The 15158-nt window shown below is 42.0% G+C and overlaps 1 protein-coding gene across 1 annotated transcript in view; it reads left to right on the top strand.

Moving 5' to 3' along the window:
* The window catches only part of ATRN (attractin), a gene marked incomplete in the record, with an annotated part of 355064 nt that overhangs the window by 97524 nt on the left and 242382 nt on the right, over positions 1-15158 (top strand). Inside the window, 1 exon segment of the mRNA XM_073611025.1 lies at positions 14960-15088. Within this exon segment, the coding sequence (XP_073467126.1) occupies positions 14960-15088 (129 nt within the window).

Below are 15158 nucleotides of genomic sequence, written 5' to 3'. Positions count from 1 at the left end.
AACGAATTGCACTCCTGTGACCCATAGGAGAAGCCCAGCCAAACGAGCTCAGGCTGGACTTCTCCTTCAAGTGAGGTACCCCATCATCGGCACATGATCTCACATGCTGTAAAATTGGTACCGTCCTCGAAATACATCGGCATAGAATGGGGGGGGGGGGGGACTTTTCTGGAACCTCCCCTTGTATAAAGGGAGCCTCTGCATTTATGGCCTGTCAAGGTACATCTGATTGCAAACCTCCTCTATATTTCTGGAAACTTAGGCAAGGCCATACATTATGCAAATTTTTTATAGTTTTTTTGTGTTCTGCCCACGGGGAGCAAAGCTTTCCCAGCGGCAGCTGGTGGCAGGTATAGCCTCTGGCAGGGGCGGACTGACCAATCGGGCACTGCCCGAGGGCCCCATGCCACTAAGGGGCCCCATCAGAGTTGCCAGCCTCAATAAAACCAGGGACAGTATGTAAAAATCTGTGTTTTTTTAAAAAATCCCAAGATTATAGCTGCCCTGCCTCTCCAGTACCTTTTCAGTGTCTGTGTGTGTGTTCTGTGTGTGTGTTCTGTGTGTGTGTTCTGTGTGTGTGTTCTGTGTGTGTGTTCTGTGTGTGTGTATTTTGTGTGTGTGTATTTTGTGTGTGTGTATTTTGTGTGTGTGTATTTTGTGTGTGTGTATTTTGTGTGTGTGTATTTTGTGTGTGTGTATTTTGTGTGTGTGTATTTTGTGTGTGTGTATTTTGTGTGTGTGTATTTTGTGTGTGTGTATTTTGTGTGTGTGTATTTTGTGTGTGTGTATTTTGTGTGTGTGTATTTTGTGTGTGTGTATTCTGTGTGTGTATTCTGTGTGTATACTGTGTGGCCCCATAATCTATTGCCCGGGGGCCCCATAATCTCCTATTGTCCGGGGGCCCCATGAGTTGTCAGTCCGCCCCTGGCCTCTGGGAGTGAAAAAAAACCTGACGGGCTGGTTGTACTGAAGTCTATCGATGGATCAATTTCAGTACAACCAGCCTGCCCATAAACAGATTGAAATTCAGCTGGTTCCTGCTGAACCCTCTGAATTTCGATCCGTCTATGGCCGGCTTTACTCTCCACATTGTTATTTCTGAAATGTCCTGCAGTATCTTGCTCTTTTTCTGCTTTCAGAAGATGGGAGAAGCACTCGCTTGCAATGGTCATACTCTTCATAGCTGTACCTCTGTCAGCTGCTGATCCGTTATAGAGCATGCTCAGAATCGGATCGCTCCATGAGTCATCCGCCTAAACGGTTTCCACTGTAATCCAGCTTGTAACAGACTGATGAGGCTGACAGATACCATTGAAATGTGATGATTGGAAGATGTAGTGCGTAGCCTGAAAGATATGAAGCATTGTTCTAAATCTAAAGGCAATCTCAAGTCACATTTCCTTCAGATAAGCTGACTACCTTCTGAGTACCTCCAGGTTTCATTCCTGTTAGCAAATCTCTACCTCCCACTTGCACGCAAAGAGGCCGAGAAGGTATTGGCAAGATGGTGGGCGGCAGGAAGAATGCATAATAGGGTGGAATACAAAGCATTTTAATTTGTTAACCCCTTCAGCCCCGGAAGATTTGTCTGCTGAATGACCGGGTCATTTTTTGCGATACGGCACTGCGTTGCTTTAACTGACAATTGCGCGGTCCTGCGACGCTGCACCCAAACAAAATTGACGTCCTTTTTTTTCCCCACAAATAGAGCTTTCTTTTGGTGGTATTTGATCATCTCTGCGGTTTTTATTTTTTGCGGTATAAACAAAAAAAGAGCGACAATTTTGGAAAAAAACACAATATTTTTTACTTTTTGCTATAATAAATATCCCCCAAAAATATATAAAATAAACATTTTTTTTTTCCTCAGTTTAGGCCGATATGTATACTTATGTATACATATTTTTGGTAAAAAAAAAAATCGCAATAAGCGTATATTGATTGGTTTGTGCAAAAGTTATAGCGTCTACAAAATAGGTGATAGATTTATAGCATTTTTGTTATTATTATTATTATTTTTATTATTAGTTTTTTTTACTAGTAATGGTGGCGATCTGCGATTTTTATCAGGACTGGGACATTATGGTGGACACATTGGACACTTTTGACACATTTTTGGGACCATTGTCATTTATATAGTGATCAGTGCTATAAAAATGCACTGATTACTGTGTAAATATCACTGGCAGGGAAGGAGTTAACACTAGGGGGCAATCAAGGGGTTAACTGTGTTCCCTGTGTGTGTTTTTACCTGTAGGGGGAGGGGACTGACTAGAGGAAATGAATTGCGTGATTCCTAGCTATTAGGAGCACACGATCTGTCTCTCCTCACAGAGCAGAACAGGGATTTGTCTGTTTACACACACACACACACACACACTTCTGTGTTCTGCCTCTCGTGCCTGCAATCGCTCGTGGCCGGTGACCGTCGGCCACGAGCATCGGTACCCCCACAGTGCAGCAGGTGCGTGCGTGCGCGTCCTGCTATCCCGATCCCACGAGCTACGATGGCTCGTGCCGACCTGCCGCAGTAAAATGACGGTGGCTGGTCGGCAAGTGGTTAACGGTTTGGAAGTGGCACTAGTGCTCTTCTTACTTAGCTGCTGGTTTCTTCAGTTTTGCTTTAGGGCACGTTAAAAAGTACCTCCACTTTTGTTGAGAAAAATACATTCCCCTCTGGGTGATCTATGTACATTACAATGATTTTAACAAACTTTGTTGCAGATTCCTACTTTTATTTGTTCTAAAGAAATCGCTGTGTTTCTCTGTGTCCATGTGGAAAAGTGAGTCTAATGGGAGTGGTTTCATAATTATCAATCAGCTGTGCACCTGCACTAATGAGAAAAATTGCAGGGTCTTGCATCCCTTTAGCTGTGATTTTCTATTGGGAATATCTCACCAAAAATGACATTTTTGTTGCAGGGGATGCCTGAAATCTGACTTGTATTTAGGTGCAGACTAATGGAAAAATTAATGAGCCAATCACACAAGCAGGAAATGATGTTTCTAGGTTGTGTTCAGTACACATTGTGTGTACAAAACAACTCCAGGTAGCCATATTGCATTGCATTTTCAGAAAACTATAGCGCTGCAGATGTTAAAAATGACCTTTCCTTTTCAAAGTCAATAACAATATGACTTGATTCACAGTTGTATACGGTATATTATTTTTTCTTTATTTGCTATTTTTTTTCCCCACGAAAGAGTTACCCTTTTGATGTAGAGCTGCATGATTAATCGTTAAAAAAAAATCACGATTCAACCCCCCCCCCCCCATGATCTTAATCCGGCATTTCCATGATTCTATGTAAAAAGTGCAGAGCCGTTCTCTGCTCACAGTTCTTTTAGATCAAATGGATAAACTTCGGTCTGTAAATTAGGTCAGTTTAACCACTTAAAGCTGTAGTAAAACGCAGAAAAAACAAAAAAAACCCCTGCAAGACAATACTAGCACGTAATGAAATGCTTACTTTAGAATGAAGCTCCCGCAGCGTGCCCGGTCACTGCTGAGGGCGCTGACATGTTCTCTCAGCGTTTCTTCCAGGATCGCTGACTCCGGCTGGTTCCGGCGCTGAGAGTAGCCGGAGCCGTGATGACGTCACTCCCGCGCATGCATGTGGGAGCTCTTGGTTCCGGCAGGATACTCCAGACCTGCAGAACGCATACGTCGCTGATGTCAGCGGCTGCATGCAGGGTCAATATCTCCTAAACCTGCAAGGTATTCTTTTTACTTATAGACTTACCTGTAGGTAGACTTGTGCACAACGGGAAATTTTGTTTAGCTTCGGTTCGTTGTCATTTGTAAAATACATAATTTCATTCTGTTCGTTATGTTACGTTAATTTGTTTTCGGATAGTTCGTTATTATTTGTAGAGTGTCGATATCCGTTATACTGAATCTCGATCATGTCGAATTCATTCGTTATATCCGCTACAATTTCTTTCGTATTAATTGAAATTCGATATTTTATGTGTGTGTATATGTGTGTGTATATATATGTATATATATATATATATATATATTTTCGTGATAATGATTCTTAGTTTGGAAAGTCGTTTGTTTATTGAATCTATTAACACACACAATGACTATATCTCTTCTCCTCTGCTCATATACAATACATCACCCTTCTCACTCACTTCTCAGGAATGCACTTTGCCAGTAATCCCACCTCCAGCACAAAATTAATCAGCTGATTGGACTGTAAGATTTACTTTGAGTTGACCTTTTGTTTCATTAGACCTTTAACGAATTACCAAATCGCGTCAAATTAATTTGGTATATTTGCTATAATTTCTTTCGTATTAGTACATGTTACGAAACAAATTGCACATGTCTACCTGTAGGTAAAAATCACCAAGCGGTCAATACAACCGCTTTAAAGACTAAGCCTTTTTCTCACACTTGTTGCTTACAAGTTAAAATCCGTGTTTTTTGCTAGAAAATTACTTAGAACCCCCAAATATATATATATTGCTAGAAAAGTAATTTTCTAGCAAAAAACACGGATTTTAACTTGTAAGCAACAAGTGTGAGAAAAAGGCTTACACACGGTCGGACATTGATCGGACATTCCGACAACAAAATCCTTGGATTTTTTTCCGACGGATGTTGGCTCAAACTTGTCTTGCATACACACGGTCACACAAAGTTGTCGGAAAATCCGATCGTTCTGAACGCGGTGACGTAAAACACGTACGGCGGGACTATAAACGGGGCAGTAGCCAATAGCTTTTGTCTCCTAATTTATTCTGAGCATGCGTGGCACTTTGTGCGTCGGATTTGTGTACATACGATCGGAATTTCCGACAATGGATTTTGTTGTCGGAAAATTTTATATCCTGCTCTCAAACTTTGTGTGTCGGAAAATCCAATGGAAAATGTGTGATGGAGCCCACACACGGTCAGAATTTCCGACAGCAAGGTCCTATCACACATTTTCCGTCAGAAAATCCGACCGTGTGTACGGGGCATTAGTCTTTAAAGCAGTTGTATTGCCCACTTGGTGATTTTTACCTACAGGTAGACATGTGCAGTTTGTTTCGTAAAGTCTATCTCTCTCTCTCTCTCTCTCTCTAGATAGATAGATAGATAGATAGATAGATAGATAGATAGATAGATAGATAGAGATATATATATATATATATATATATATATATATATCTCTATCTATCTAGATATAGATATATACACAGATATAGATATATACACAGATATAGATATATACACAGATATAGATATATACACAGATATAGATATATACACAGATATAGATATATACACAGATATAGATATATATACAATATATTTAGTATGGGAATGGCATGCCTGGCCCTGGCAGCCCCTCACTGCAGTAGTGCAGCCTTTTGTTTTTGGATATCTTTGGAAGGTTTTGATGTCTACATCTAGAAGGTGTGAGGCTAGAAGTGATTTGAATCTGGGCAGGGCACAGTTCTCCGTGCCAAGAACATGCCTTACACTGTTTACATGTCTAAGAGGCTTTTTTACAAACTTGGCTTGTTCGGTGCCCGCTTACAGAGGATGGGTGCCAACTGCTGCATATTCACTTGCAGTTCACATACAGTCACGCCGCAGAATTCTCCGACTTCTCATCTGCAGTATAATACGCTAATACTCTTTGGATTAATAGAAATAAAACTGTTTAATCTTTTAGAATGTAATTCAAGGCTCCTGCTATCTAGGAAACTCTGCAGATTTCTTAAGGGCAGAAAGCCACTCAGTTTACCTAATTCTGGGTACTTGTACTAGGCCTCGTCTGGGGGGTTTCCTCTTTCTGTCCTGGTAAAAATGTTGTCACTGTGAAAGGAAGCGCAAGGAAATCTCCACGGTGAATGCAGCAGATCAGCAGATCACTATGAAAAGATGTCGGAGGTTCTAGGCTTTCCTAAATCTATAATAGTCTGTGATCCCCATAGAAGTATAGGGAGACAAATCTACATGAAATGATTATACCTGGGGATACTAAAGGGGACAGCTGTAGACATACAAGTCTCTTCCACTTGTATTGTGGATCTTCTGCTTCCCCAGGAGCACACATTTGTCATATTGCAGTAATATGCACTTATGTGTATAGCCCCATCCCTGATGTCATTGTGCGGTGTCTGCTTGTGTTCTGACATGCAGGTTTGCTGATGAGCTTTGCTATTAAATAAAGTATCTTTCAAGAGGAACTGCCGTCTGCTTACATAATGTGTAATAAAAACATCTTTGCCATTCTGAAGCTTCCCTCCAACCACTTTGCATATTATTTTATATATACTGTGATTCTGTACTTGCCAAATATGCTGCAGAAATCTCCCTCCACTAAGTCTGGCTGCAATCATTTTAACTGTGGGCAGCTGAAGCTGCTGTCTGTTTACTTCCTGGATTTATACAGAGGCACACCTCCAGCTCTGCAGCTCTCATTGGCCCTTTTATAACTCATCGCCTCTCCCTTCCTGGCAAACTCTGAGTGAGAGAGCTGATGTCATACACCTAGGCTTTTTTCCAGACGGGAAACAGGAAGTGGGCTATGCAAGGTATTTACTGGCAGAAAAAAAATGTTTTATTATCCAAAGTTAAAAGGACAAGGGCAGAGGATTTAATAGATGGAAAGATTTTAAAAAAGACTGACGTTCCACTTTAAGTGGCTGTAAACCTCTGAAATGAAAAATGAACAAAGCAACTGCCACTACAGTGTGTACTTTTTTGGTTTTTGTTTGCTCTCTCATTGCTCAGCTATCTGCATGAGTCACTTCTGATGGTCTATGCCGATACCAGACAATCCTGGGTGACAGCCCGCCCCCCCTTTCCAGCACACAGCAAGTGAATGACGGCCTCAGCTGTGCATGCTTCCCTATGAGACTGTGTAGTGTGGGGTGCATCCTTTCCCTCCGCTCAGGTCTCAGGTTACACTCAGCTCCCTTCTCTATTCTGTGCAGTGAAACAGTCCTGAGAACTTCTATGCTACCTATTAGAGCTGCACGATTCTTGCTAAAATGAGAATCACAATTTTTCTTGTTAGAATAAAGATTGCGATTCTCTCACGATTCTCGCGGCGCAACATCTTTCACATTACACAAAAAATCAGGCTAACTTTACTGTTTTTTTTTTTTTATTATTAATTGAAGTGTATTTTTTACCAAAAAATTGCGTTTGAAACACCGCTGCGCAAATACAGTGTGACACAAAATATTGCAACAACCATTATTTTATTCTCTAGGGTCTCAGATAGATAGATATAGATAGATATATATATATATATATATATATATATATATATATATAATAGAGAGAGAGAGAGATATATATATATATATATATATATATATATATATATATATATATATATATATATATATATAGAGAGATATATATATATATATATATATATATATATATATATATATATATATATATATATATATATATATATATATATATATATATATATATATATATATAGAGAGATATATATATATAGAGAGAGAGATATATATATATATATATATATATATATATATATATATATATATATATACATACATACATACATACATACATACATACATACATACATACATATTTTATTTATATATATATATATGTACAGTGGGGACGAAAAGTATCCAGACCCCCTTAAATTTTTCACTCTTTGTTATATTGCAGCCATTTGCTAAAATCATTTAAGTTCATTTTTTTTCCTCATTAATGTACACACAGCACCCCATATTGACAGAAAAACACAGAATTGTTGACATTTTTGCAGGTTTATTAAAAAAGAAAAACCTGAAATATCACATGGTCCTAAGTATTCAGACCCTTTGCTGTGACACTCATATATTTAACTCAGGTGCTGTCCATTTCTTCTGATCATCCTTGAGATGGTTCTACACCTTCATTTGAGTCCAGCTGTGTTTGATTATACTGATTGGACTTGATTAGGAAAGCCACACACCTGTCTATATAAGACCTTACAGCTCACAGTGCATGCCAGAGCAAATGAGAATCATGAGGTCAAAAGGAACTGCCTGAAGAGCTCAGAGACAGAATTGTGGCAAGGCACAGATCTGGCCAAGGTTACAAAAAAAATTTCTGCTGCACTTAGGGTTCCTAAGAGCACAGTGGCCTCCATAATCCCTAAATGGAAGACGTTTGGGACAACCAGAACCCTTCCTAGAGCTGGCCGCCCGGCCAAACTGAGCTATCGGGGGAGAAGTGCCTTGGTGAGAGAGGTAAAAAAGAACCCAAAGATCACTGTGGCCGAGCTCCAGAGATGCAGTTGGGAGATGGAAGAAAGTTGTAGAAAGTCAACCATCACTGCAGCCCTCCACCAGTCGGGGCTTTATGGCAGAGTGGCCCGACGGAAGCCTCTCCTCAGTGCAAGACACATGAAAGCCCGCATGGAGTTTGCTAAACACCTGAAGGACTCCAAGATGGTGAGAAATAAGATTCTCTGGTCTGATGAGACCAAGATAGAACTTTTTGGCCTTAATTCTAAGTGGTATGTGTGGAGAAAACCAGGCACTGCTCATCACCTGTCCAATACAGTCCCAACAGTGAAGCATGGTGGTGGCAGCATCATGCTGTGGGGGTGTTTTTCAACTGCAGGGACAGGACGACTGGTTGCAATCGAGGGAAAGATGAATGCGGCCAAGTACAGGGATATCCTGGACGAAAACCTTCTCCAGAGTGCTCAGAACCTCAGACTAGGCCGAAGGTTTACCTTCCAACAAGACAATAACCCTAAGCACACAGCTAAAATAATGGAGTGGATTCACAACAACGCCGTGACTGTTCTTGAATAGCCCAGCCAGAGCCCTGACTTAAACCCAATTGAGCATCTCTGGAGAGACCTAAAAATGTCTGTCCACCAACGTTTACCATCCAACCTGACAGAACTGGAGAGGATCTGCAAGGAGGAATGGCAGAGGATCCCCAAATCCAGGTGTGAAAAACTTGTTGCATCTTTCCCTAAAAAGACTGATGGCTGTATTAGATCAAAAGGGTGCTTCTACTAAATACTGAGCAAAGGGTCTGAATACTTAGGACCATGTGATATTTCAGTTTTTCTTTTTTAATCTGCAAAAATGTCATCAATTCTGTGTTTTTCTGTCAATATGGGGTGCTGTGTGTACATTAATGAGGAAAAAAATGAATTTAAATGATTTTAGCAAATGGCTGCAATATAACAAAGAGTAAAAAATTTAAGGGGGACTGAATACTTTCTGTCCCCACTGTATATGTGTGAGTGTATATGTGTGTGTGTGTGTGTGTGTGTGTATATATGTATGTGTATATATATATATATATATATGTGTGTGTGTACATTTATGTGTATGTTTGGGGGTTCAATAAGTAATTTTGTAGCAAAAAATACTGATTTAAACTGTTAGAAATAAGTGTCAGGAAAAAAGAATTAGACTTTAGTTAAACTTCCCTCATGTTCATTCCTTTGATTTAAAGCGGAGTTCCAGGCTTTTTTTTTTAATTAAAAGTCAGCAGCTACAAAAATTTTAGCTGCTGACTTTTAATAAACAGACACTTACCTGTCCCACGGTCAAAGTGATGCGGTCGCACGGAGCCCCGCTCCTCTCCCTCTCCTTGGCGTATCCGTAGTCAACCCCCCCCCATGTAAGGGGGGGAGGAATGCTTAGGCCTCATGCACACGGACGTTTTTACAGTCGCTTTTTTGAGCGTTTTTTGCAGCTTAAAAAGGCCTGTCTATGTTAGTCTATGGCTTTATGCCCACCTAGGCGTTTTTGCAAATGGGATAGGCGTTTTTAAGCTGTACAAAAAACCCAGGACCAGTGGGTTCTGAGAGAGGTTTTTCAGCTGTAAAAACGCTCTAACGCTGATAAACGCTCAAAAACGTCACTTACCAACGTTTTTTAATGGTTTTGATCCATTGAAAAAAAAAAAACCGCTAAACGCTAACGTGGAAAAAAAGCTAAAAAACGCTATTGCAAAAACATTGAAAAAAGCTGAAAAAAGTAAAAAAAAAATCACTGCAAAGATACTGGCGTTTTCATAACTTTAACATCCTGTGTGCATGAGGCCTTAAAGCGGAAGTTCCACCCAAAAGTTACAATGTTTATAGTTCTCTACCAGCATGGACAATGTTGTGAAAATCTTGGCAGGCCGCCCGTTTTTTTTATTTTGACAGCTGAGTGAGCAGAGATCTCTCTACACTTGTTACATGATTGATAGAGATCATGAGGTGGGTTGAATTGAGATCACAATTTTTTTTAATGATCGTGCAGCTCTACTACCTACTATGGTAAATAGATATAGATAGATATATATATATATTGCAATGTCCTAAATTGTACAAATATCAAGGGGTGCTGCTCGCATCTATATGCGTTCCCGCACAGTCATTTATTCAAATGGTGGTAATTATGCGGCTCTCTCTAAGAGATATAATCAATATGTGGCACTAAACTCTATGGGTGTACATTGTATATACCATGTACGTAAAACTACAAGCTGGACAATCCATTCCAAATTAGAAATTGCAAAATAGTGAATAATATAGTGCAAGTCTGTGAAATACTTGCTTTAGTCCCCATACAAAATTTCTTGTCCCAGAAATGTCAGTTACTGTGTCCAAATGATATCTTTCTCCAATGTGTTCAAAACATGTCATACATCTACATCAGTGATCTCCAAACTGTGCCCGAGAGCCGGATGTGGCCCTTTGCTTGCTTTTATCCGGCCCTCGGGGCACTATTTTACCGACTAACGCCATTGAAGGGGTACTATTCCTCCTAATGACACCAGTGAGGGGCCCAATTCCACCAACAGCGAGGCACAATTCCGCCCACTGAAACAAACTTTGGAACATCATTTTTTAAATGCCCCCAAAAATGCTCTTCATTATTGCTTTGATCAGTTTCATAAACAAAATTCCTGAACACAACAAAATACAGAGGCTCTTAGGCTGGATTCACACCTATGCATTTTTAGTGCTTTTTGCATTTTGCAGATTTGCACTACAGAACGTGTTCCATAGGAAACCATGTTAAATGAACTATAGTGCAAATCTGCAAAATGCAAAAAGCACTAAAAATGCATAGGTGTAAATCCAGCCTTATTGCTGATTTGCTTTGGGAAATGCAAAACTTCCGGCTGTTATACTCCTAATAACTTCCAGTGATTGTAAAGTTTCGTTTTCTTTTCTATAAAAATAACTAACATGTCATACTTAACTCCTTTGTGCAGTTGGTTTTGCACAGAGCAGCCCGGATCCTCCTCTTCTGGGGTCCCTCTTCTATGCTCCTGGCCCCTCCCTCCTGTTGAGTGGCCGGTGTTCTGCCCAAACAACCAACTATCCAAAACCTCCAACCACCTCACTACTGGTGACACTCCAGCAGCTGTAATTGGAGATTTCGATGAGTTGGATGTTTTGACAGAACACCACCTAAGGAGGAAAAAGTTGTCACCACCTTGGAGGCGGCCATGTTTTTGGCTATTAGCGGGCGGACTAACAATGTTTACTCATATTGTGTAGTGTAGTGTATACACTGCCAGTGTTTTGTGAAAATGGGTAACTCGTCAAATATCTCTAATTGCTGCTGCTGGAGAGTCACCGGAAGTGACGTGGTTAGAGATTTTATAAAGTTTTCTGTTTTGGCAGAACACCCCCACAGCTTGCAGTGGGGACACCCAAGCCGACCACAGCTCTGTGTGTCCATTCAGACATGGAGTCGTGGCCCGGCCCTGCCCCCTCTCTCTCCTGACTGGCTAGCCGACTTTGTTCAAGAGCAGTGGGAGCCAATGGCGCGGCTGCTGTGTCTCAGCCAATTAGGAGGGAGAGTCTCGGATGGCCGAGAGTGGAGACACTTGTGGGCATCTTTGGACAGAGATGGGCATCCGGTAAGTATTAGGGGGCCTGAGGGGGGCTGCTGCACACAGAAGGCTTTTTATCTTAATGCATAAAATGCATTAAGATAAAATACCTTCTGCCTTTACAATCACTTTCACTACTTTGAGATACTAACCCAGGATAAGTATTCAGGTCAGATAAGTCACTGTAAAGTCAGAGCTAATCTGTGTACGGTTCTGGTATCCAGACATCTGTAAGTAGTCCTTCAACTAAATTGGAATTACAGCCAGGGAAATAGTATTTTCAAAAGGAAGCCTAACCATGGCAGCTTCTATCCTTCCTCATGGAGGAGCAGCAATGATGAAGAGGTCCAGAGTTGTAAGTTTAGTTGGTAGTTTGGAGTTGTGCAATGCCCGGTAGAGGATGTGTGAATCTAGGTTCTCACCCGGATGTTGGGGGGGCAGGTTCGGCATATGGAATCATCGCCATGTTCTTCCCAGTGTTCATCCAATCAGAACATGCGGTTGTCATAGGAACATCAATACAGATTGCATTCATATAACTGCTCTATGTTGTAGGGGTGAATATCCAGACTGCAGTGGGGATCACTTTTAGTTTGTGTTAAAAATAAATCGGTCTGTTCTGGAAATCTGCTACCCCACAGTCTTATTGTGTTCCCTTGTAAAGTGTTCAGATTATTGAAAGTGGCATGGAAATCGATCCGTATTTAATAATACTTTAATGCATTCCATTTGATTTTATCTGAGATGTAATTTTGTTTGTTCAATTCATTAAAGCGGAGGTATTTTGTTTCACTGTGATTCATGAACTGGTGATAATGGATTGGTGTCTCTCTGATTCTATAGTCTAGATTAGGGGTCTCCAAACTATGGCTGTAATGGGAAACATGATTTTATCTGGTCCAAAGCTGAAGTGTACTGTCCTCGCTCTGATGTGGACCCTCATGTAAGGTGGGAGATGCGTCAGAGGCTGCGTGCACATGCTGGAACATGTTACATGTTCCACCCTAAACGTGGTTAGAAGAACATGTTCCAAAGGTGAAATTATACTTTAAGGGGGTCTTTGGTGGGAACCTTGACGTAAGTGGGGTCTCTGTTGGGAACCCTAACGTAAGGGGGGTCTCTGATGAGAACCTTGACGTAAGGGGGGTCTCTGATGAGAACCTTGACGTAAGGGGGGGGGTCTCTGATGAGAACCTTGACGTAAGGGGGGGGGGTCTCTGATGAGAACCTTGACGTAAGGGGGGGGGTCTCTGATGAGAACCTTGACGTAAGGGGGGGTCTCTGATGAGAACCTTGACGTAAGTGGGGTCTCTGATGAGAACCTTGACGTAAGGGGGTCTCTGATGAGAACCTTGACGTAAGGGGGGTCTCTGATGAGAACCTTGACGTAAGGGGGGTCTCTGATGAGAACCTTGACGTAAGGGGGGTCCCTGATGAGAACCTTGACGTAAGGGGGGTCTCTGATGAGAACCTTGACGTAAGGGGGGTCTCTGATGAGAACCTTGACGTAAGGGGGGTCTCTGATGAGAACCTTGACGTAAGGGGGGTCTCTGATGAGAACCTTGACGTCAGGGGGGTCTCTGATGAGAACCTTGACGTCAGGGGGGTCTCTGATGAGAACCTTGACGTAAGGGGGGTCTCTGATGAGAACCTTGACGTAAGGGGGGTCTCTGATGAGAACCTTGACGTAAGGGGGGTCTCTGATGAGAACCTTGACGTAAGGGGGGTCTCTGATGAGAACCTTGACGTAAGGGGGGTCTCTGATGAGAACCTTGACGTAAGGGGGGTCTCTGATGAGAACCTTGACGTAAGGGGGGTCTCTGATGAGAACCTTGACGTAAGGGGGGTCTCTGATGAGAACCTTGACGTAAGGGGGGTCTCTGATGAGAACCTTGACGTAAGGGGGGTCTCTGATGAGAACCTTGACGTAAGGGGGGTCTCTGATGAGAACCTTGACGTAAGGGGGTCTCTGATGGGAACCCTGACGTAAGAGGGTCTCTGATGGGAACCCTGATGTAAGAGGGTCTCTGATGGGAACCCTGATGTAAGAGGGTCTCTGATGGGAACCCTGATGTAAGAGGGTCTCTGATGGGAACCCTGATGTAAGGGGGTCTCTGATGGGAACCCTGATGTAAGGGGGGTCTCTGATGGGAACCTTGATGTAAGGGATGTCTCTGATGGGAACCCTGATGTAAGAGGGTCTCTGATGGGAACCCTGATGTAAGAGGGTCTCTGATGGGAACCCTGATGTAAGAGGGTCTCTGATGGGAACCTTGACGTAAGGGGGGTCTCTGATGGGGAACCCTGACGTAAGGGGGTCTCTGATGGGGAACCCTGACGTAAGGGGGTCTCTGATGGGGAACCCTGACGTAAGGGGGTCTCTGATGGGAACCCTGACGTAAGGGGGTCTCTGATGGGAACCCTGACGTAAGGGGGTCTCTGATGGGAACCCTGACGTAAGGGGGTCTCTGATGGGAACCCTGACGTAAGGGGGTCTCTGATGGGAATCTTGATGTAAGAGGGTCTCTGATGGGGAACCTTGACGTAAGGGGGGTCTCTGATGGGGAACCCTGATGTTAGGGGGGTCTCTGATGGGAACCCTGATGTTAGGGGGGTCTCTGATGGGAACCTTGATGTAAGGGATGTCTCTGATGGGAACCCTGATGTAAAAGGGTCTCTGATGGGAACCCTGATTTAAAGAAGACTCTGATAAAGGTGCAGACTGAATGTATTTTTGTTTGACCTTTATATAATGGCTCGAGTTCAATTGGAGTCTCTTTGCTTCGTTTTACTGAAATTCTTTCTATGTTCTGAATCATATTATGCTGATTACCAAAAAGCTCCAAGTAAAACGTTTTCATTCATTTAAAAAAAGCTGTTTTTTAAATTATTTTTTTGACCCACGAATTCTTATAAAATACACTATGTGGCAGATCTGCTGCTTGTAATCTATTGTTGTGCCTGTTTTGGAAAATATTGGATTGTTGCCCTTTTAATACGTCCCTGAAGATCAACATCAATTATCAACTTTTACATGACTTTTCCAAATGTGAGTTGCAGACTGTAGTTTCACGGTTAGTAATATAGTTTCCATTTTTTTTTTTTCAGCGGACTTATCGTTCCGGAGAAGGAAAGTAACGAGTCTGTTCCGGAAGTTGCGGCTACCTCTGGTTACGCTCTATTACATTTCTTCAGTGACGCCGCCTACAACCTGACTGGATTTAACATAGGCTACAGGTAAAACGGTTCAACTCCAGACTGACGGTGTGTTCTGTACAGCATGTCTGAGACTACTTTAGATGTGCAT

This window comes from Aquarana catesbeiana, linkage group LG01, assembly GCF_042186555.1.
Source record: "Aquarana catesbeiana isolate 2022-GZ linkage group LG01, ASM4218655v1, whole genome shotgun sequence".
In the NCBI taxonomy this organism is placed as follows: Eukaryota; Metazoa; Chordata; class Amphibia; order Anura; family Ranidae; genus Aquarana; species Aquarana catesbeiana.
The sequence above is the reverse complement of the archived record's forward strand: the minus strand, read 5'-3'. Positions and strand labels throughout refer to the sequence as shown.